Source organism: Magnolia sinica, chromosome 13, assembly GCF_029962835.1.
Source record: "Magnolia sinica isolate HGM2019 chromosome 13, MsV1, whole genome shotgun sequence".
Classification (NCBI taxonomy): domain Eukaryota; kingdom Viridiplantae; phylum Streptophyta; class Magnoliopsida; order Magnoliales; family Magnoliaceae; genus Magnolia; species Magnolia sinica.
In genome coordinates, this window is record NC_080585.1 from 44,847,380 (window position 1) to 44,872,433 (window position 25,054).

Genomic DNA, 25,054 nt, shown 5'->3' on the forward strand with positions numbered 1-25,054 from the left:
GCTGGCTTCTCAAAATAATGGGGAACCTCTAGGTACATGGTTACCAACACATGAATTTCCCTGGCAACCGGCTAGGCATGAAACACCCACTGACATGAAAGGTCATGCTCGAGTAGTTGGCAGCTCAAAATAGCAGGAGACTGCCAGTACATTATATCAAGGGACCTTAACAACCTTGATTAGCACCACATGTCACTTCCCGACATGGTGAGGCTCCCTACTGCACCTTAGCACAACTATTACACACTACCCACGAAGGGGCATCTGCTAATAGTTATTGTCTGGAGCATGCATTGCCAGACGAGCCCACTGAGCTTGAGTTTATACTTAGAAATGCATCATTGGTTCCATGCAACAAGGAATCTGTGTAAGATGTTGCAACACATCACACGTTTGTAAAATTTTGAAGTGCTTTGTATCGTCTCCACCATTGACAATTTTGAAACATCTCTTCCTTTTTAAGTACAACTTCAAGATTATTTAGTGTATCGGGCCTTTTCTCCCCTTTTAGAGTGGTTATGTATTACTAAGTTCTCTCTCAATTTTGGAAGTGCTTGTTCTTCTTCATTTAGTTGGTGGCACAATATCTTGACATGAGCTTATACAGGTTTCCGCTGATCAAAGAGGAAGATTGTTGATGTCGACAGAACGGTTGAATCAATCTAGTGAAAGAATTAAGGAGAGTAGAAGAACAATTCTGGAGACAGAAGAGCTTGGTGTCTCAATTATGCAAGACTTGCATCAACAACGCCAATCACTCTTGCATGCCAATAACACAGTACGACCTTACATTCAGATCTCTTTCTTTTTATGATTTCTTAAGACCATCAGCCTCGGGTTCTTTCTATTGTGTTTTTTCATACTGAACTTGCTGTTTTCCTGTTTTCTATATCTTTTCCCCCATTCATTCTTGAAAAGAACTACGATGCAAATACTAGTATTGAGGTTAAAGATCGTAAGAATCTCTTCCAGAGTTGAAGCCATCCTTCAAGGAAAGTTGAGTGCCATATCCACTAGACATTGTTGATGTCGTTACTGTAACAATGGTACTAGGGTCCTTTGAGAGGGTGGAGTACCCAACTCAAAATACTCAAGTAAATGATGAGAAAATTATCACTGTAGATGCCACCTTTTATCCAGCTTCTTTTCTCAACAGTCCAAAACTTACCTTCCCAACTTAGACGTTGCTCGTATGGACAGAGCATTTGAGGACGAAAATACCCCTGCTTTTCATTGCCACTGCTTTCACTCCCTTTAACGAAAAACCCACGCGCGCCTTTTCAAAATACACGCCTTTCACTCCCTTGCAACGAAAAACCCATGCACGCACGTTTTTCTTTTCATTTTCCTTACTAAAATCTCCGTTTATCATCTACATATTATCATTCTACATTTGCCATCTTTGTTAGGGTTACGTGAAATCCTCCAAACTGGTTGCATCTGCAATCTTTGAAAAGGTTCAAAATATTCCCTCACTCCAAAGCACCCTTCCTCAACTTGCATTTGATCGGTACTACGGTTGTTGGAGGTACAAATCTTTAAAAAAATGCTAGTAGGGTTTATAGTTATTTCCCTTTGTAGTATTGAATGACAATTCGTTGACTACATGTGGAAATTCAGCTAGTAATTCACCAAGGGTGCTTCGTCAAACTTAGCCATTGCACGCTGGAAGTTGAAGAACTCACGGAAATTGAGATAAGCCCAAGTCGATGACAATTGATCGACTACTCGTTCAATTTCATGTGAAGTTCGGTCAATTCCATGTTGGGATTGGTGAATTTCATGTCAGGCTCATACAATTTCATTCTCGGCTTGGCAATTTCTCAAGATGTCTTCAGAGTTCAGATTTTGGCATTGTAATAGGAAGATGATGATCGCGGGATGGTGAGAGAACACGACCGCGGTATTCTAAGACCACACGATCGCGGGATTCTGACCGCCAATGATCAACACCAACATCGTGGAAAAGCTCGCGGCATGACCGGACGTCGTTGGGGAGATTCATCCGTAGATGATAGTGACCGCTCTATTACTGACCACCATGTGGGGGGCAACAGGGATATACGTAATGCTGCAGCTTCTGAGGCTTCTCCAGAAGAAGGTGAATACGTTCCCCATCGGGATCATGAATGGAAGGAAGTGCATCGGCAGAAATAGGTTTCCATCGAGTCACCAGCAAGAAATTGAAAGGCCTTCCCTATTCTGTTTGTGAAGGGATTTCCTATTGGCTGGTTTCCTCTCAATGTTGAGAGAATCTTTGGTAGAGCAGGTGCGGTCATGGATGTAGTTATGCCCAGAGATTGGAACAGTGGAGAATACAGAGGATTCGCCCTTGTGCGCATGTCCTTTGAGGCCGAACTAGCAAGAGCCGTCACCATGCTTCACGGGGTGAAGTTTACTGGCTGTCCGATGCTGGTTCAGCGTGCGCGGTTTGGACCACCTTCGGATCGTCTTCAATCCTCCCCCCCTCAAACCTCCAAAAATATATCGACCGAAGCCTATCCTATCCACCTCCCTTCACCACCCCCGCCCATACCCCCTGACTCAGCGGGTCCTTCATTTAAGGAGGTGCTCCTCTAGCAGCACTCTCAACCTTATGCTACCCGTCCATCCCACTCTCCCTCCTCACCCCCTGTCATGCCGAACCCCGTCGTCCTCACACCTGCGGCCTCACCCCCTCCTAAAATGGGTGTCCCAATTATGGTCAAGGCGGACCTCTTCCTTAAAGTGAAGGAAGATCTCAAGGAGTCGGTGGTGATCATATGCAAGGAAGGTGCCTTGTTGTCGTAGGTGAAAGACTGGATAACAGAGACAACGGGTTTCAGCCCTGGGAACTACAAGATCAAACCGCTGGGTTATAATGATCTTTGGCTGTTGGTACGTCCCGGGATCAACCCAGAGATGCTGATCATGGCAGGTCCTCTTCATGTCGGTGGACCGGTTGAGGCGGTGAAGAGGTGGGAAGAATACTCCAGCTTTGGGGTGGAAAATGTATGGTTCCAAGTTTGGGGAGTCTTCGTTGAATTATCGTTTGAAGAATTCTTTATTGTGGTGGCCGATTTTTTGGGTTCGTATTTAGAGTTGGATGAGAAGACGAAACTAGGGGACGAGATTGGAGTCATCCAACTTAGAGTTCGAAGAAAAAAGGGTTTGGATCCACCGTCGTCGGTGAAGGTGATCGTGGAAGACCACTGCCTCGATCTCCCAGTCATTAGAGAAGCGCTCGATGACCCCCTACCTCGCTGGGGTGATCTATGGAAAATCAAGGAAGGTCCCTCGCCGGAGCAATCCCTCCATCCTCACCCATGGCGGAATGAAGGAGTCCATTCTCCCTGCTCGAGCAGACCATCGATTCTAGCGCCTGCCATTTCTCTTGTTGCCTGCAGCCGGAATGACCACTCCAGACCCTCGTCAGTGACAAGTGGTGTCTGCCACTCCCATCAGCCGCCATCGCCGGCTCCTACCCCCCAACGCGTGGCACGTGATCAGCCGATAGACTCCGAGATAGGGACGTGTTGCTGTCCGTGAGACAAATAATCCCAATATCCACCTTTCTACTGATTATCCAAGGGACTTTTCGGCGAAAAATCTGAATATCCAGGGCCCTATCCTGATAAATCTCTAGCCGCTGTCAGGGGCTATTATGGCAACTCCTATCGCAACTCATCACCTAGGATGTGTGGCGCAATGTGATGCTTCTTTCGACAGAGGTGTTCAGCTCGAGGTGACTGCTACATGTACGCTTTCTCAGCGCGAGGACCTACGTATGGGACACGTGGAGGGAGGCGAAGACAATCCTCAACACGCGGCACTCATCCATGCCATCCCTCCTCTTTCAGAAAGTCCTTCGGGCGAACCCCCTTCGGACCTGGACCTGGACCTGATACCCGACTCCTCCTGAGCTATGGTCTTACATCCACCTCTTTCTCTAGCCCCTTCGGCGGGCTTCTTTGACTTCCCTCCCCTCGACCTTAGCCTCGCCTTGGAGGATCCTTCGGAACCACCATTCATGTCTGACCGTACCTCTTCTCTAACCTTATCCCGGCCGTCCTCCCCCTGCTCGCCATCGGCTTCCTCTTTCCCGTCTACTAACGCTTTGGATATGGGGCCAATCACTCTGTTTCAAGACTCCTCGGAGTGTTTGATGGCAGAGCCGTTGCAAATGATTCCTGATCATCATGTCGATAATTTGATATCGGACAGGGATAAAGCTGACCTGCTGACCAATATCTAGCAGAAGCGATGGATTCAAGATGCAATGGGTAAGATCCCTCGGCTTATCTTTTGGGGACGGTGGAAGATTACATTGGCCTATTTCAATGTATTGAAAACAGGGGCAGACCCCTTGTCAAGAAATCGACTCCTGCAAAACACTCTCTCAAGACCTCCTCACGTGAGCTGCTACGCCTGGAAGCCAGCCTAGGGTTCATTTCTTCTTCTGCTTCTAACTCTAGACGCCAGGGCAAACGGGGAAGTGTTGTGATCCCATGAAGATGATATCATGGAATGTTAGGGGGGTGGGCTCCAAACATAAAAGGAGTCTCATTAAGGCGACCATTAGTTCTAAGAGTCCTGACGTTCTTTGTCTTCAGGAGACTAAGGTCTCCCATTTCAAAGACTAACTTCTTGCTTCTTTGTGGAAAGCTTCCGATGCTAAATGGTTAGCTGTCGATGCGGTTGGCAGCTCGGGTGGGATCCTCGTTGCTTGGAGATCCTCTAAATGGGACCTTAGTTCGGGTCTCCCATTTCAAAGACTTAACTTCTTGCTTCTTTGTGGAAAGCTTCCGATGCTAAATGGTTAGCTGTCGATGCGGTTGGCAGCTCGGGTGGGATCCTCGTTGCTTGGAGATCCTCTAAATGGGACCTTCTTTCCTCTTCTTCAGGCTCTTTCTCCGTAACCGTGTCTCTCAAAGATAAGTCTTCTTCCAGTCATTACCTTATTTCAGTCATTTACGGGCCTACCAGTCAGTCCCTCAGGACCTTTTTTTGGGACGAACTGTCGCAGGTTAGAAGGAATCATCCTGGTCCGTGGTGCGTCGTTGGCGACTTTAATGTCACGCGCTATCCGGAGGACCACTCCAGACGCAGAAGACCTTCCTCCGCCATGAATCGCTTTTCTGAGTGGATCCAGCAGGAGGAGCTCATCGCCTTGCCTCTATTGGGTGCCAGATTCACTTGGATCAACGGCAGAGCTACCCCTATCCAATCTCGCCTGGATAGATTCCTCGTATCCCCAGAATGGCTCGAGGTCTTCTCGTCCAGCAAGCAAATAGCTATGCCACGCACCACCTCTGATCATTGCCCAATCCTTCTAACTGTGGATGATGTCAATTGGGGCCCAAAACCTTTCAGGTTTAATTCCTCTTGGCTTCTCTCGGAGGGTCTGCACCAGAAAATCATCGATTGGTGGAAGTCCTTCGTGAAAGGATTTGCTGGTCAGAAGCTGCTCCGTAAACTCAATCTTCTCAAGATAAATCTTAAGGAATGGCGTAGGGAGGTAATTCAGAAACATGAAGCTGAGACCGAAGCTCTTCTATCCGAGTTACAGAGCACTGACCGGGACTATGAACAAGCTTCGCTTCCCAAAGATGTTCTTCTCAGGCGTATAGCCATCATCCAGGAACTCTCGAATAAAGCATTAGGAGAAGAAGTGTCCTGGAAGATTAAATCCAAAGCTAAATGGATTGCGGAAGGGGACAAAAACACCAAGTTCTTCCATCAAATGGCCAATATGCACTCTCAGGCGAAGTCCATTCTCAGCATAGACGATAAAGGAAGCAAAACTGAGGATAGTAAGGAGATCGAAGAGCTCGCCATTTCCCATTTTCAAGAACTCCTCTCCTTCGAGAAATGGCCTAGACCGACTCTTGATTTCATCCCCTTCAATAGGCTTCAGCCAGAGGTCACGACTTATTTGGAATCCAAGTTTACAGAAGTAGAAGTTAAGGCCGCTGTGGATGATCTGGGTGGGGACAAATCTCCAGGCCCAGATGGCTTTCCAATCACCTTCTTCCAAACCTTTTGGGATGTGCTACATCAGGATGTCCTTCACTTTTTCCACGAATTCCACAATCGTTGAAAATTGTCGAAAGGTCTGGGTGCAACCTTCATCTCACTGATCCCCAAGGTGGTGGGTGCCTCCTCTTTTGCTGAATTTAGGCCGATTAGCCTTATTGGGGGTCCCTACAAAATATTGGCGCAAGTCTTATCCACTAGGATGTCGAAAGTTATCGGGAATTTCATTTCAAGCAACCAGAATGCCTTCTTAAGAGGTAGACAAATCATAGACGGTGCTCTTATTGCCAATGAAGTGCTCCATACCTACCACAAGACCAGACATGAAGCCGTCTTCTGCAAATTGGATCTTGCTAAGGCTTATGACCACGTGGATTGGAATTTTCTGTTATATATGCTGTCGCGGATGGGTTTTGGTACCAAGTGAAATCATTGGATCGCCGCTTGTATTGGCTAGGCTCATTTCTCTGTCATTTTAAATGGTTCGCCTAAGGGCTTCTCCAGGAGTTCGAGAGGTCTTAGACAGGGGGATCCTCTCTCCCCGCTCCTATTCCTAATTGTAGGCGAGGCTCTCTCTCAAATGCTATCCAGAGGTCAGGAGCATGGTCTGCTTTGGGGTATAGTCATGCTAGGTCTGTCTGCCCCCCTAACCCACATTCAATTTGCAAATGATACCATTATATTTTCGGAAGCTTCGGAGGTGAAAATTCAACATCTCCTCACGGCCCTTCACTGCTTCGAAGCAGTTCTGGGCCTAAGGATCAATCTGAACAAATCAAAGATTCTTGGTGTCAACGTCGCTTAGAACTCCCTCCATAATTTCGCTTTCACGCTCGGCTGTCTTATCGATTCTTTCCCTACTTACTTCGTTGGGCTTCCTCTCTCGTTGGGTTCTCCGCCGAAGCACATGTGGGACAGGGTTATTAACAGATTTCAGAAATATCTTGCTTCATTGAAATGCCGTTACCTCTCTCTGGGTGGTCGTCTGACGCTTATCAAATCTGCTCTCTCTAGTCTTCTGCTTTACTTTATGTCCTTATATAGATGTCCAGGATCGGTTCTTAGTGCTATGGATAAAATTCGAAGAGATTTCCTGTGGTTTGGTAAGGAAAATCAGGGCAAGATTCACCTTCTTGAATGGAATCAGGTGTGTAAGGTTTTCAGTGAGGGTGGAGTGAATGTGAAAATTTTGAAGATTATGAACTCGGCGCTGCTGGGGAAATGGGTTTGCCGTTTTGCTTCCAATCAACTTTCCCTCTGGTCTTTGATTGTTAGAGGGAAGTACGGTACTTCTCATGGTAACTGGTGGCCTTCAGATAAATCTCTCTATAAAGCCTCTCACATCTGGAAAGGAATTCTCAAAACCAAATCTCCCGTTATATCTAACAGCAGGTATGTTCTAGGCAATGGTTCAACGATCCGGTTTTGGGAAGATTTTTGGATTGGAGATAAGCCTCTCAACCTCCTTTTCCAGCAGATCTATTGCCTCTCCCCTGAAAGAGGTATTTTCATCAACAACTGCGGTTATTTTTCCTCCAACCAGTTTGTGTGGGATATCAAGTGTTTCAGAAATATGGATGATAATGAGGCCGATGAATACACGGCCCTCCTTGAGTTCATTTCGAATTCCAAGCCTATCCCTTCGCTTCAGGACAGCATCAATTGGTTGCTTGAAAAAAATGCGACCTTCTCAGTTCGATCCCTATACATAGCTATCTATCCTGCAGCTCAACCTCAATTTGATGTGGTTCCTTTTATCTGAAACTTCCAAGTTCTGCCTAAGATTAAATGTTTTCGTTGGCTTGTGGCCCGTAACAAAATCCTTACTATAGACAACCTAGCCAAGCGTGGAATGCAGATCGTCAACAGGTGCCCATGCTGTATGAATCAAGCGGAATCTGTGAACCATTTGTTGGTTCATTGCTCTTTTACTTGGTCCATCCTGATGGAGTTCTGTCATCTTTTCTCTATGCCCTGGTGCATGCCGGAGTCGGCAGCTAATTTGGTGATTGCGTGGAATGGCTCCAAGCTTGGAAAATCTAAATCGATCATCTGGCAAATGACTATTTTTGCCATTTGGTGGGCTATCTGGTAGGAATGAAACAACAGATGTTTTAACGATCGATCTTCGTCAACAAAGAGGGTGGGAACTAGGTTTAAATCATTGGTCATAGATTGGGCAGTCAATGTGAAGGAGTTGAATAGAGATGATTTTTCCTTTTTTGTTTGTTAGGGGTGTTTGCCATCTCAGCAGTCCTCCTTTATTTGTTTTTGCTGTTCCTTTTTAATGAATTCTTGCGTTGCTTCTAAAAATAAAAAATAAAAAAATTCATTTGTTAGGCTTAGTCAATTTTATGCGTTGATTGTTCAAATTCATGTGAAACTCGCTCAATTCCATTTAAAGCTCACTCAATTTCATGTTAGGGCTCACTCAATTTCATACTACTCTTGCTCAATTTAATGTTTGCCTAGCGCAATTTCATGCTAGTCTTGCTCAATTTAATGTTTGCCTCGATAAATTTCATGCTAAGCTCGCTCAATTTAATGTTTGCCTCGATAAATTTCATGCTAGGCTCACTCAATTTAATGTTTGCCCAGCTCAATTTCATGCTAGGCTTGCTCAATTTAATGTTTGCCTAGCTCAATTTCATGCTAGGCTCGCTCAATTTAATGTTTGCCCAGCTCAATTTCATGCTAGGCTCACTCAATTTAATGTTTGCCCATCTCATTTCCATGCTAGGCTCGCTCAATTTAATGTTTGCCCAGCTCAATTTCATACTATACTCGCTCAATTTAATGTTTGTCAAGCTCAATTTCATACTATGCTCACTCAATTTAATGTTTACCTCGATAAATTTCATGTTTGCCTCGATGAATTTCATTTTTGTCTTACTGAATTTCGTGTTTGCGTTGCTCAATTTCTAGCTTGTCACGCTCAATTTGATGTTTGCCTCACTCAATTTTTGCTCTTCCCTCGCTGAATTTCTAGTTTGCCTCATTCAATTTCTAGGTTGCGTCGCTGAATTTCCATGCTTCCTTCGCTCAATTATTTGTTTTGCCTCACTCAAATTCGAACTTCCCTCACTCAATTTCATGTTTCCCTCGCTCAATTTGTAGTTTACCTCGTTGAAATGCATGTTTGCCTCGTTGAAATGCATGTTTGCTTCGCTCAATTTAGTGCTTGCCTCAATCAATTTCATGTTTGCCTCTCTTAATTTTAGTTGAGGTTTATTCTATTTTATCTGAAGCTTGCTCAAATTTATCAAGTGCTTGATTGTTTAGGGTTTGTCTTATTTCATCTGAATATCGTGTTTGCCTCGCTCAATTTCCTGTTTGCTTGCATAGCTGAATTTCATGTTTGCCTCGCTCAATTTCTAGTTTGTCTCGCTCAATTTCTAGTTTGCCTCGCTGAATTTTCATGCTTCCCTCGCTCAATTTCTAGTTTGCCTCGCTGAATTTTCGTGCTTCCCTCGCTCAATTTCTAGTTTGCCTCGCTCAATTCCATGATAGATAGCGTTGCTGAATTTAATGAGCACCACATGAAATCATTCGTATCTTTGAAGCCCTAATCCATATAAGCTCTAGTTATTTATTTGAAATTTTAACGCATTGCTTTCTATTTATTTCCTTAAACTCTGTGTCATCCTCATCTATTATGGAAAGTGAGTTCTTGGTCCTCTATTATTTAATCGAGTTTCATTGATAATATGTCATTGTATTGGTTTTCAGATAATGGCTACGAGAATCATCTGCTGTTATGGTGGGGAGTTAGAATGTGAAAACAAGCGATACTCGTACATGGGTGGAAATTCGAAAACTTTTACGCTACGTGTCGAGACTACGTACGAGGAGCTTCTATCTAGAATTTACAGGATCATTAAGAGTAAACCAACAGATTGTGATATTAGGATGAAAGTATTGTATCCTTGCTCAAACGAATCAATCCCTCCAACCGAAATCGAAGATGACGATGATGTGAGAGAGTTCCTGGCAACACAGTTTGAGCATTCGGATAAATTCATCCCTTTAGTCATCGAGACAATGCAACACATTAATAGAACAACACACGTGGATAGTGTGGCTAAGGAGCATGGCGTGGAATTTGAATATATGGCATTGCCATTACAAGTGGGAATAAGCAACGACCAACTGCCCAAGCATGGCGTGGAATTTGAATATATGGCACAGCCTTGATTTCCAATAAATAATGTAAATTGCCTAAATCTTTTAATAACACTTCATTACTTCCAGTGATGGTAATGTTGTTCACATAAAAGTACAGTGCTTTATAGTATTAATGATTACTCATCAAGGCCACAAGCCAAATGCAATTTAAATAAATGTATGTATTGTCATAAGTCAAAATGGAAATTGAAACATGGGTTGTTACAATACTTGCACAGGAAATACTAGGGTTACTAGTCACTTAGCCATGCGAAAACTACAACCTAATCAAAGCAGAAACTGGTCATTACATGCCAAAATGTAAAGCAAATCCTAACTACTTGAACATTAAGTGATTAACTATCATCGGTACTAACTACTGGTCCTCCGAGGCGGGTGAAGGAGGGGGCTCTCCCTCCTTCTGGACACAACACATTATCGCCTTCATGGTGCGATACATCTTTTTAATTCTCTTTTCTAGGTTCCCCTAGTTTTCTTCTATCATGGCCATCCTAGCGTTGAGTGCGTCCAGGCCCTCGCGCACACCTCGAGTGGTGAGTCGCTCTTCGCCCTTACTTCTTCCTCGTCTTCCCCTTCTTCAAAATCTTCTTCTTCTTCTTCATCCCCGAACTCTATAATGCGAGCCCTTTGCTATTTAGAGCTTATCAACATACGATTTAAGGTGTCCTCGTTGATCACCTTAATTAGGTATGGGATCCTATCTAGCTGTCTGTATCCGTATTGGTGTGACAACCTACAAATCAAACGGCCAAATGGAAGCCCTAATTTTTCACGGGTTGCCAACGCGGCCTTCACAATCTGCCTCAGCACAAGAGTGGGGAGACACCTTCTCTTCTTGCCCCACCTGGTAGAGGAATTCTACCATAAACCGAGAACACTCAGAACGGTTGCTAGCTCTTGGGTACACGTTATACGTGCATATGCAGTGTAGCAGGCGCTAGTCAGGTGTTAGAGTTCTAGCTTTGATGCTGCTACCTCTTCTCCATTCATTGAGTTGGCCACACAAGTGGCAAGCGCTCGTCCCTTGCCCCCTTCTCCCTTAAGTTACTTTCCTCGACGTGCACATTGTTGCGCTCCACACCGAGTAGGGAAGCAATGGTTTCCACACTAACGTGTGCCTTTTGTTTGCCAACGCCAATGTTGAATCCAAGAGGTTTGAGCTTAGGATCTCAAATTCGTGTGTAGAACGCTCGCACTAGATTCTCATTGGCGCAGTATTTTGCTTCAAACATCAGTCCCCAACCATTGTGTAGGAGGTGGTCGAGCAAATCATACGTGCCGAACAAGTTCTTGTCCACATTTTCCTCGAACCCTACCTTTTGATCCCTAAATCTGCCGCATTCTATGTCGGGCGGCGCCACTCATGCGAGGGAAGCTAGAGTGTCAAAATCTCTCTTCGTCCTTATTTCGAGGCTCGGTCCCGCTTGATCATCTTAGTTTCTCTTCAACCTTCTCTCACGGCTTGACTCCACTTGATCATGTTCGTTCCTCTTCGACCTTCTCTCACGGCTTGGCCCCGCTTGGTTGTCTTGTTTTCCCTTCGATCTTCTCCCATGGCTTGGCCCCGCTTGATCAGGGGCCGCTCTTTTCTTTCCTATGAGGGAAAGAACTAAGGAAATGGAGAAAAAGGATGAGAGGGTTGCAAGGAGGGCCATCCTCCTTCCTTGCTACGTAATGGGTTTTAGAAGAAAGGAGTGTGAGAGCAGGATTGATTTTAGAGAAGAAGAGTTTAGGGAGAGATAGTGATATGGTGATAGCTAGTATGGTTCCTGTGGCAATGGAGCTAGAGGTGGAAGGATTTAAGGTATGGGTTTGGTGGGGGGGATTTGATGGGTTTGAAAGTATGGGATTTGGGTTTTTGAGGGAGGGAGAGTTGAAAATTTTCATATGGATGGGAGAAATGGGTAGCCCTAGGGTTGGGAGGGTGTTAAAAATGGTAAGAAAGGGGGCCCCACATAAGTTGGGTCCTGGCGTGGGCGCGCCGAACTCTACGGCGGCCGAGTCGCGGGCTCCAATGTGGGATTGAGCTCCTTCTCACTCTCTACTCTCTTCTCTTTCTTTCTCCTCCTTGCAGAAAATGAGTATGGATGTGAGGGAGAGTTTTTAGAGCTTTTATAGTCTGAATATTTGTCTAATTGGCCCCAGGTAATCTTTTTCTAACATATATACCCTAGTGGGTAGATTTCTAGTCCTTGGGGCATCCCGGTGGTCACTTGGCCCACACGTGTCATGGGGCAGGTGTTCCATTGTCAAACGAAGGGTTTTTCCGGGTTTGATGGCAAACGGATGACTCGATTTAGCACAGGGGCCTGATTTGCGATCAACGGTCACTGTGGTTCGATCAGGGCTCTAGCTCTGCGAATAAGAGTAGGGAAATATCCCCGGTCTGTGACTCGAGTTTGGATGTAATTTAACGGTTGGAAAACCGTAACTTAGCATTTAGCGGCGGGGCCAATCATTTAAATTTCAGGTTATGGGCTTTAGATTCCGGAGAGTCACGCAGTTCAAGAGCTGCCTTGAAACTGCAAAGGGCATGGCTCGAGGCACATTTTGGGTCTATTGTCCGCAATGGATCTTAAGCATGGTGTGCCAAAACGGTTACGTATAGGCCGATACGTAACGGTAACGGTGGGAACCGTTACGCGTTTCGGGGTCGTATTGGCCGTTACACGATTTTGTACCCGTATCGGCCGATACGGGCCCGTTACGGCCCGTTACGGGTCCGTAACGGTAACTTTTTTTTTCTTCATTTTAAGCTCTGTTTTTGCTATTTTTTTGAAACCTCTTACTTCCAAACTGTTTCTCACTCCTACTACTAATTTCGACCAAGTTTGGCTAGGTATTTGAGATAAAAACACATTATATTACAGATTTTTTTGAATCAAAGCTCGGTGGGCCATTTTTCAGAAATTCGTCAAAAATAGGTATTTATACTTTTTTTAATATGTTTTGCTGTTTTAATCATGTCATATGATGTGTTAATCATAGTAGAACATGTTAATGTGCATTTTACAGATTTGGGGTGCCATTTAATAATTTTTTTATATTTTTCCTATTTACGCATGAATTTTGGCCCCTTTTTTTAAAATTCGAAAAATCAATTTTTAATGGTTGTTTTGCTGTTTTAATCATGCCATTTGATGTGTTAATCATGGTAGAACATGTTAATGTGCATTTTACATATTTGGGGTGCCATTTTATATTTTTTTAATATTTTTTTCTATTTACGCATTTATTTTGGCCCTTTTTTTGAAAATTCGAAAAATCATTTTTTAATGACTCTTTTGCTGTTTTAATGATGCCATATGATGTGTTAATCATAGTAGAACATGTTAACGTGCATTTTACAGATTTGGGGTGCCATTTTATATATTTTATATATTTTTTTCTATTTACGCATTTATTTTGGCCCTTTTTTTTGAAAATTCGAAAAATCATTTTTTAATAATTCTTTTGCTGTTTTAATGATGCCATATGATGTGTTAATTATAGTAGAACATGTTAATATGCATTTTATAGATTTGGGGTGCCATTTTATATTTTTTTAAATATTTTTTTCTATTTACGCATTTATTTCGGCCCTTTTTTTGAAAATTCGAAAAATCATTTTTTAATGATTCTTTTGCTGTTTTAATGATGCCATATGATGTGTTAATGATAGTAGAATATGTTAATGTGCATTTTACATATTTGGGGTGCCATTTTATATTTTTTTAATATTTTTTTTCTATTTACGCATTTATTTCGGCCCTTTTTTTGAAAATTCAAAAATTCATTTTTTAATGATTCTTTTGCTGTTTTAATGATGTCATATGATGTGTTAATCATAGTAGAACATGTTAATGTGCATTTTACATATTTGGGGTGCTAATTTATATTTTTTTAATATTTTTTTCTATTTACGCATGAATTTTGGCCCTCAAAAATAATTGCAAACACCTAAATGTAAGATATTTTCATATTACATTCATTCTAATATATCTATCATTGATTGTAGATAGTTAGAAAATTAAATATATGAATTTTGTAGTCAAATTCAGGTTATCTGGTTCATAAATTCATCAGACAGTCCGATACAACTTCTCACCAAAGAGTGGACTGTTACACCACCATAAACATGTTCCAATTTATAAATGAATGCATATTTGGAATGCTTAGAATATTCTGGATTTAATCGATATTTTTTCATATTTGTTTAGCAAAAATTTTTTTTTGTGCCGTTACGGGCCGTTACGCCCCCGTATCCGTATCGGTTTTGGAGGTCACTGTTACGCCAACCGATACCGATACAGGACACCTTGATCTCAAGCCCAGTGAGGCCCATAATTTCCTATAGTTTTGAACTTATTGGACTTTCCTCGATCATGGCAAGCTTGCCTCATTGAATTTGTAGTTTGCCTCGCTGAATTCCTTATTTGCCTTGCTCAATTTTCAGCTTGCCTCGCTTGATTTGTAGGTTGCCTCGCTCAATTTTCACCTTGCCTCGCTCAACTTCATGTTTCCCTGAATCAAATTCAGCATGCCTCGCTGAATTTATAGGTTGCCTCGCTCAATTATTAGGTTGCCTTGATCATGGCAAGCTTGCCATCTTCTGAATTTCATGTTTTCCTCGCTGAATTCTTTGTTTGCATGGCTCAATTTTCAGCTTAGAAATTGAGCGAGGCAACCTAGAAATTCAGCGAGGCAAACTGAAAATTCAGCGAGGCAACTTAGAAATTCAGCGACATAAACTAAAAAATGAGCGGGGCAACCTAGAAATTGAGTGAGGCAACATAGAAATTGAGCAAGGCAACCTAGAAATTGAGCGAGACAAACTATAAATTCAGCTAGGCAACTTAGAAATTGAGCTAGCCAACCTAGAAATTGAGTGAGGCAAACTGAAAATTCAGCGAGGCAACTTAGAAATTGAGCGAGGCAAACTGAAAAATGAGCGAGGCAACATAGAGATTGAGCAAGGCAACCTAGAAATTGAGCGAGGCAACATAGAATTAAGCGAGGCAAACATGGAATTTGAGTGAGGAAAGCTAAAAATTGAGCGAGGCAAGCTGAAAATTCAACGAGGCAAACTAGAAATTGAGTGAGGAAAAGTAGAAAGTGAGCGAGGGAAACTAGAAATTCAACAAAGCAAACATGAAAGTTGAGCGAGGGAACATTTATAGGTTATGAATTTTCATTCATTATAAATTTTCATGAACAAATTGTATGGGGTATATCAAACACTATATATAATACAACATTCCACAAAATTTCCCTCTTCATCCCTTGCCTACGACAAGTGTCATTTATAGGTTACAAACAAACAATCGTACGCTATCGACTTCCTCCAAATGGCAGTGAATTTTTGTATGTCTATTCCCTCCAAGGTGCGACCGCTGCACAGTATGTCGATGAATTTCATTACAAATATGCTGCAGTCATAACCATTGCTTTGCTTCGGCACCGATTTCTCTTCTTTGGCGGTCCACGTTTTCCCTTCGTGCGCAATGACGTCTTCGGTGGCATGGAAGAGAATGTAGAGCACCTCCATCATCAATTTGATCTTCTGCTTATACTTTACGAGTGCATTTGTGCATAAGCTATCAATAATAACAATCTCTCATTTTCTTGGATAAACGACCATCAAGAACCAATGAGAATTATCATGGTTCACGGGCACATAAATCTGTCCATGTTTAAGAAATTAATATATTAGTAAAAATATGATCATAGAACACATTATAACTAGGCTTGATGTTATGTGACGAATGTATTACCTATTCACAACACCAAATGGCCTTAGCGTATGGTTTATCCCGCTGCTTGGCAACTGCGTAGACATTGCTCATCTCGCTTTCCAACTTCGCACGTTCCGAAGCAGACTTGGAGTTCCGATATGTTTTCAAATTCAGCATGCTTGAAGGCATTGCTATTACAAACGCAATCAAAGATCAATACAAGTAGCAAAAAAATGAATTAAAAGGAAAACAGATTAGCGATAGTCCGAAGTAAACATTTACCGTAAAATACGTGAGACAAAACTTGCAATCCTAAGGATATACAATTGAAAGGTTAGACTGCCTTTCCTCTATGAATACGATATATTTATCGATAGCCTAATCCACAGAATAGTATGATTTAGCAATAATCGAATATAAGAGATAAATATATGAAATTCAATGTATATAGACACTCAATTAGGAATGCTTACCACGCTATCAACCCATGCATCCTCTACCCATATAGAATTGAACCATGAAGCCACTTCCGTCTCCTTATTTGCTTCATACTAGTTCTCTAATTCTTTCAATTCATCCGTTGATAGCATCCTGAATGGATCCATCTGTAGAAGAAATGATATCGGAGATGTAGGAAAGTTTGCAGCTTCCTCAGGTCAGCTCACCACGTTAGGGGTTGTATCGATCGAAGACGGGGACAAGAATGGAGAAACCATATAATAGGACGACTTCATTACCCTTTTAGATCTCCTTCGATAAACGGGAGGAGAAACGAGTACTTCATCCAATAGAGTACGCTTGACCATACTATACGATTGCACCTCCAACTCTCCATTTCCCTGTTCTTTCTCTTTCATATCCTCTACTTCCCCTTTCTTCTTCAACTCCTCATCCTCCTCCCTTAAAAACTACCCCCTCTGTGTACAGAAATCTTCTTTCTCCTTCTTCAAGTCCTCCCTCTCCTTTACTAAACTTTCACTCTCTATCAATAACTCACACATCCACCTATTCAACTCCTCTTTCTCCTTAAAAAACAATTCTTTCTCCTTCTTCAACTGCGATATCTCTTTCAGATCTTCTCTCTCCATCTTCAACACTTCCTTCTCTTTCAGCAATGCCTCCCTCTCATCGAGCCTCTCCTCTCCTTCTCAACTCTTCCTTCTCTTTCCTTAGCTCATCCCTCTCCTTCTTCAACTCCTCCCTCTCCTTCTACTCTTCTCTCTCAACCATAAATTCATCCATCAAAAGAGCTGGCTTCACGATATCCCCCCCCCGGATCCCTCTCCCTGTACGCCTTTTTCATCACTTTTCAATGATCCCTCCTCATCCTCGTCATCATTCTCGTTACCCTCATCCCCACAATCACTGTCGTCGTCCTCATCCTCATCCTCATCTTGGGTTTCAATGACCTACAAAATGTATCAATGGAGATATAAGAGTCGGGATACTTTTATCATGACATTGGGTTTACAGAACGGTGAATTAAACAACTAAAAATTTAATTAAACGTTCATACCATCTCACCTGAAAACTATCACGAACCAAGCAAATGGCGTCCGTTTCCCATTCTCGTAGGGTGGGTTCCAAGTTCTTTATTAATAAAGTCTGCAAAAGAACCCAGACTGATGTTAATATACAGAGTGTAAGTGTCAAATTATGCAAAGTGAACAGCGGAGAAATACATATACTCACAACTTTACTCGCAAAAATTTCATGTATTTTGTTGTACTTCCAACCCTTACAGCCTCGATATTGAATGAAGTGTGGAATTTGCGAGGGAACATACGAAATAACACACTCTCGTAGGGCCGGTAATCTCTCTACAACCCATATCTGTTATAATGAGATTGCATGAGGTTAAAAATCCACAATTGAATATAATCATGTAGAATAAAGAAAGAGTTCTTACTTGCAGAGGAAAGACAACAACATACATTGTAGCGAACCGCACCTGATGCCATCACAACAACTACGACCCCTTGCAACATTGTATTGTAGGCCAAACTACCCCAAGGATAGCTATAGAAATCCTCTATAGAGTCTACTAGGTACATATAATCTATGTTACATAGTTTTCGATTCGGTTCCCCTAACAAACCACTCTACACACGAGTAGGGCAACCTTCACGACATCCTCGTGCTTATTGGTGTCAACTAATTTATTAAACACATCTAATAAATGCTTCTTTAAAACTGGATATTCTTTGAAGTATTTGTCCATTAATGTACTCCTGATGGGACGTTTTTTCGGTATTGTAAGCTTCCTAGTCTTAAGCCTTGTTATGAGGGCAAAGTCCATCTCCATGAATTGCAACCGTGTCCCCTGTATCTCAAATATAAGATCACCTTTATATCTTACAAAAAGAAGGTGAAATAAAGCCCCTATAAATCGAAAGGATGAGAGGTGCAATAAAAAGGAAAATGGGGATTGCTTAAACAAGCTTAGCCGAGTATCATTCTTCTCTAATCCACCCTTCACCGTGTCAAACCATCATTTCAATGAACACTTAGAGGATGAGTTTGAGAATTGAGAACAAGAATCGTCACCTACAAACATGAATTGGAAAATATATCAAAAATAAAGTTCACTAGATAATTAATGAATCATACTGCAAAAAATTAAACATAGTTGAAATCAATCAAGATCTTGATGAAATTGAGCGAGCTTCAACATAAATCGAATAAGACTAAAGTGAAATTAAGCGAGGCAAGCATGAATTTGATCGAGACAAATTAGAAGTTGATCGAGGCAAACTGGAAATTAAGGAAGGCAAACTAGAAATTGTTTTGGGGAAACATGAAATTGAGTGAGGCAAATCGAAAATTCAATGAGGGAAACATGAAATTGAGTGAGAGGAGTTTGAATTTATGCGAGGCAACCTAGAAATTGAGCGAGGCAAACTAAAAATTGAGCGAAACAAAGTAGAAAATGGGTGAGGGAAACATGAAATTCAGCGAGGCAAGTTAGAAGATGAGCGAGGCAAACTAGAAATTGAGCGAGTCAAGCTGAAAGTTTAGCGAGGCAACCTAGAAATTGAGCGAGGCAAGGTGAAAATTGAACGTGGCAACCTAGAAAATGAGCGAGGCAAGCTAAAAATTGAGCGAGGCAACCTAGAAATTGAGCGAGGCAAAGTAGAAAGTGAGTAAGGGAAACATGAAATTCAGCGAGGCAAACTAGAAAATGAGCGAGGCAAACTGAAATTTGAGCAAGGCAAACTAGAAATTGAGCGAGGCAAGGTGAAGATTGAGCGAGACAACCTAGAAATTGAGCGAGGCAAGCTGAAAATTGTGTAAGGGAACCAAGAAATTGAGCGAGGCAAGGTAAAAATTGAGCGAGGCAACCTAGAAATTGAGTGAGGCAAAGTAGATAGTGAGGGAAACATGAAATTCAGCGAGACAAACAAGAAATTGAACGAGGCAAACTGAAAATTGAGCGAGGCAAACTAGAAATTGAGCGAGGCAACCTAGAAATTGAGCAAGGGAAACATGAATTTGAGCGAGGCAAGCTTGAAATTAAGTGAGGCTAACTTGAAATTCAGCGAGGCTAACTTGAATTTGAATGAACTTTAAATGAAATTGAACTAGCCTAACACATAATTGAATGAGCTTCACACGAAATTGAGCGAGGCTAACTTGAATTTGAGCAAGGCTGACTTGAAATTCAGCGAGGCTAACTTGAAATTTTGCGAGGCTAACACGAATTTGAATGAACTTTAAATGAAATTTAAATGAAATTGAACTAGCCTAACACATAATTGAACGAGCTTCACTTGAAATTCAATTTCTCTTCAGTGAAGTTGACCGAGCAGTTAACGAAATTGACCGAGCGGTTCATAAAATTTTCCGTTTCATTACATGAATCCATGGAAGTTCCCCATCATATTTTTATGATATCTCTGTCACATTTATGAATTGCTCAGGGAATTTCACCAATCATGAACTGGGAATGTCGGAAACAACTCAAGCATATTGCCAAGAAGTAGGTCAAATGGACCAAAAACTCTCGCAAATTGGAAATTAGTTTGCACAGTACGCTCTGAGTTGGGCCCGCCTTGAATGTATGTGGACTATCCACAGCGTTCATCCATTTTTCCATTTAAAGTAAGGGTTTGAGCCCAAAATCGTAGCATATCCAAATATCAAGTGAATCATACCACAGGAAACAGTGATTCCACCGTAGAAACCTTGATATGCCCCACAATGATGTTTTATTTGTAATCCATCATGTTCATAGGATGATTTTTACATGGATGAACAGAAAACCAAGATGCAAGCTTCATCCAGCAATTCAATGGCCCACAAAAAATTTACACCGTCTAGGGAAATATATTAAATTATACCTGTGGTGCGTGCTTTCTTCCGTGGAGGGACCATTTTCAGAAAATTGATTTAATGCAGAAGTATGGAGAGGGTGCAATCCAATGAGAGGATGATGCGATCCAAGGAAGGGATTTTCATGCAGGAAAAGGGTTTTTTGTCTCTTTTTTTTTTTGGGAAATGGAGCGAGGCAAGGGAGTGAAAGGAATGGCAGTGAAAACCAAGGGTATTTTCGTCCTCAAAATCTCAGTCGGTACGTGCATGGTCTAAGTTGGGAAAGTAAGTTTTGCACTGTTCATAAAAGACACTGGATAAAAGGTGGCGTCTACAGCAATAATATTCTCGTAAATGATCATCCTTCCTGTAGACTGAAACTCTAGATTTACACAGGTTTGAACTCCATATCTTCTAGTTAAAAGTTTAAAGTGAACCTGATACGAAAAAAAAAAATCCCACCCACCCATCGAGAACAAATTAGTGGTTTGATGAAGCATAGAATAGAACACTGTTTATCATCAATGTCTAATGGCCCATTTGGAATTGGATGCCAACAAACATTTGGATGTCAAATGAAAAATTGTTATTTTCATAAAGTAGTTGGACAAGACCTTGTCCCTAGTAATTCTTTCACCTGAAAAGTAAAAAATCACCAGTAAAAATGCAATTTTGTACTTCTTTTAATGGAAAATCTGAGTGCAATATGAACCATTCGTCAGGCACGTCGCCTTCTTTCAAGTGATAAAACTTTTCAGGCACCTCTATATGCCTGTCTTTTCCATGCTACCTCATTTTTTAAAAATTTAAAATTAAAAAAGGGTTTGAACCCACAGCTCAAGAGTAGACATGGCATGTTTCGACATTGAGGTATTTGGATTGAGCCCAGCTTATCTATTCAAATTTTGATCTTTTGCTGCCATCAGAACCAAACCGACCCTACACTCCATGAGGGAGACTGGAGACCCAAGTAAAACCTCTTGCAAGGGCAGTTGCAGACGCCCCGAACTCATTCCAATAGTATGAAGTTTCCAATCACATGAAGAACAACATAACATTTATAACATTAAAAATTGTCTTTCTTCTGATCTGTATAAGATACTAAAATACCCTTAGAAACCTTTTTTTTAAATTAAAAAAAAAAAAAAAAACCCTCAAAATTCGTCATAACTTTCCTAGCTAATCCTGCTGCCATATTTTTAGGCCAAAAGCGATGAAATCGTGCAGAACTTACAAAATAGCATTATTAGGTTTCAGACTGGCCTTTGAAACAAGCTCAGGGGCACTCAAAATTATTCCTCCTGTAAATTGCATGGCCTGGTTCCATACAGGTTGAAGATTGAGAACCTCTTTTATCCACATCTATTCATTGTGGCTTTGATGGCTGCTTATTCTTTACCGTGGCCTGTCTAATACTGCTGCATCAGTTCTCCAATCTTGGTTTTGAATAGTTCAGATTACATAATAATCAATCAGTTGTGCTCTTGTGATTGTGAAAATGTTTTAACATGGTTATACATTTGAGTTTGGAGTGGGACCCAGTCTAGGCCTCTTATTCTGCACACCTGTGGAACGAGTATATGTACTTTACCCATAACCAATGCCTTAAAGAAAAGAATAAATAAAATGCAAAATACACCAGAAATCACCACAGATCCCAAAATCATAAGCAGGAGTTCATTTTGCCTTCCTCACAACTCATGGTCCAGTTTGTTGCCACTGAATGGGGCCCACATGCTAAGATACAATCCTTGCCAAATCTTTATACTGAGAAATATGGGTTCACAAGAATCTTTTAAACCTGATCCATACCTTTTTCGTTCAATGGGTGCTCGTGTACTCTGGTAATATGCTCCTAACAGGTGCAAGAAAAATGTTGTGACCTTGTATAGAACTTAAACAAGAAAGTATACTGACATGAGCTTGAGAATTCATTGAAAAAAAGTAGTGTAATAGACAGTTGCTTCTTCATCTCTTGCTGAAATGTTATCCCAAAATAAGAGATGACAGCTATCCCTCGACATCCACAAAATTTGGTTTGAACTTTTTCCTATTGGTAATTTTAATTAATTAATAAAAAGGGAGGCGAAATAAGCGTGGGTAACTAACCCCATCTTTGGTGAACTTACTGTTGAATCATTAGCTTCTCTAGAATTGTTGTGATGAAATGTATCATGCTTGCCTTGCTTTCTTTCCTTCACTACAACTATCAAGAGATTGGAAGACTTACTTCGAAATTCTCTGCCCCCGGCAGAAGGTATCCATTCTGAGAGTTGTCCCTGGTCTCCATTTTGCAGCTTCATGGGGTAGATGACAACATTGGCAAGAGTAAGAAAATCCTCACTGCCATGTCTAGAAGGATGAGTCGAAACAAGTGGATTGTCGGGTCCATCATCGGAGCACTTGTGTTGGCAATCATCTTAATCCTCTATTTTAAGCTCTCTCATTAGCGGCCGTTCATTGGACTTGGGAACTTCATGGTTTGCATTCTCTGATTGCTTGAATGTTAATATTTGAAGTTTTTCTCTTTTGCTTTTCTGTTGTGTGTCATGTGTGTAATAAGATCCTAATTTGTTTACTCAGGACTTCAGCTTTGGGTAGGGCACCTCTATTTACATATGTTGTTTTGATCTCCTTCCAATGATGATCCTGCCTCCTTTGATGTGCCGTCTTTTTGCATTTGATTTATTGGTATTTATGAGCTTTGCTAAACTCACACGTGTGCAATAAAGCTCATGTACACACCTCACGTGCCAGCATGGCATGATAGATCCGAGATCCAATTGATCCATCAGAAAGGCACTACTATATCGGTGCCCTAGCCCAAGAATCAGGTTGATCCACTGGTCAGGTCAGCCACTGTCTTCAAAACAAATGTACAGCTGTGAAAAAGTTGGCCGAAGTTTTCTAACCCCTACACCTGTTTCCAATATTGGGGCCCACATGCTGAGTGGACTATATTTATTTGTGGGAAAACATGTACAAGGTCAGACCAGGATGCATTGGATCTTGCACCCATGTGCCATGCTGGCACATGTGGTATGTACATGAGCTTATTGCACACGCCTGTGCACTTAGCAGACCTCGATATTTGTTGGGTTTTCTTTTTCTTCATACGCCTCCAAATACGGGTAACTGTGGGGTCAGATGACCATTGTGATCGTGGGCCATGCCACATCCAATGTGGGGTCTATTGCATAATTGGACCATCTGGATTGATGTAACTTGCATGCCTTGTCTGTGGGGTTGTTTGTGCAGAGCACTCCAGTAAAAATTGATGGAAGACGACAGCAGGAATATCCACTTCTGCATGTTAAGCAGAAAAAGGCTACTTTATGAAGATTTGAGATGGTTCTCTGATCCGAGAAGGCTATCCTATTACATTCTGGTTTATTGTACCTGTTATCTTGCATCATATGGGCTGTGCTTAATTGCTTAGTTTGATCTTATTCAGATAGTCTGCTAACGAAATTGTAGTGAGCCAAGAGCCTTGGCTCGGCTATTGACAGCGAGAGAGTGGGTTCTACAGTGCCTTGTTCACTAGGAAAGTGTTTGGAACCAGTAATGAGCTTTTGTAGCTCATCAGTAATATTGTCATGGCACTGCATAACTGCAAAACTAGTGCTGGCTAGCTCTCAGCCAATTTAAGTTTGTTTCTCACATCAGTAGATTAGTGTGCAGTGCACATGTATCATTAGTGCATAGATGAATTAATGCTCTTTGTTCTTAATAAGAGATCATGTTCTTTCACTATTTCTATTTGTCTCTATACCTGACTGTTAGACTTGAAGACTTCATGGGATGGGACTCATGTCTTGAATCCTTAGCAAACTGTAATCTCTCCCCATGGCTTTGGGCTTCTTTGTTGTAATTTGTCTATATTCTCTAAGCTTGTTCTAATAAAATTTCATTATTTTTCAAGAAACAAAAAAGGCAAGACTTGATGACTTTATCTTCTATGGAGACTATACATAAAATGAACTCCAATAAGGAGCATTATCTATCTGAAAGTGAAGTGCATGCTCATGTGAACTTGAAAGGAATTCACCGTATAATAACGTCTCTTTGAAAATTTCCCACCAAGGTGGATTGTTGTTGATAATTTGGCCTCTTGTAAGGTAGAACATATTCAATGGTCTTCCTAAGTAGGGGCCAAAAATATTGATTATGTAGGGCAGAAAAATCAAAAGCTATTAGAGTGGTAATAAAACAATGGTGTTGAAGTTTAGGCATACTATCCAAAGTAGCCCCGATGCATGCGGGAGTGGTTTCGATGATATGGCTAAAGGTCAAGTCAGGTATATTCTCAGTCAAATCTTTTTATAAGCTTATATGCCGGGCCAGCATTAACGAAGAGATCTGGAAAAAAAAGTGTGGGTTTGTGGTTCTTATGGTTAGAAAGGAATGATCAATGTTTTACAAATCAGCAAAACAGCAATATCACATGTAATGGATTGGGAGAGTGTATTGAAAGTTATTTCCCAGTTGTAATTTTGCTCTTCTTTGTTTTTGGGTTCTTGTATTTTTTTGGCTTCGGCCTTTCATTAATAAATCTATCATCTCTCTTCTTCTTTTTTTCTTTTTTTTCTTTTTTTTCTTTTTTTTAAAGTTTAGACATGCCTCTATAAAGGTAGAAGAAGATCTCCTTGTTTAAGAAGATAAGCCACCAAGCTAAGGATGGAGTGGCCTCCATTGACTATTGTATTCATCCCTTCAACCATAACTCACGCATTCAAGAATAACTAACTATTCCCGTGAGATCTTACCAGATCCTAAATGATCCAATGATCAAGATCTTTCATGTTTTGGACTCAATGCCATACAAGCCA

At 41.5% G+C, this 25,054-nt stretch overlaps 1 protein-coding gene across 1 annotated transcript in view; it reads left to right on the forward strand.

Annotated features, from left to right (window-relative positions):
- LOC131223697 (vesicle transport v-SNARE 11-like) overlaps positions 1-22,869 on the forward strand; it is a 49,854-nt gene extending 26,985 nt beyond the window's left edge. The window contains exons 5-6 of the mRNA XM_058219167.1: positions 608-778; positions 22,523-22,869. Coding sequence (XP_058075150.1) covers positions 608-778; positions 22,523-22,675 — 324 coding nt within the window. The 3' untranslated portion in view covers positions 22,676-22,869. The remainder of the gene's footprint in view (positions 1-607; positions 779-22,522) is intronic.
- Positions 22,870-25,054: the final 2,185 nt, after the last annotated feature.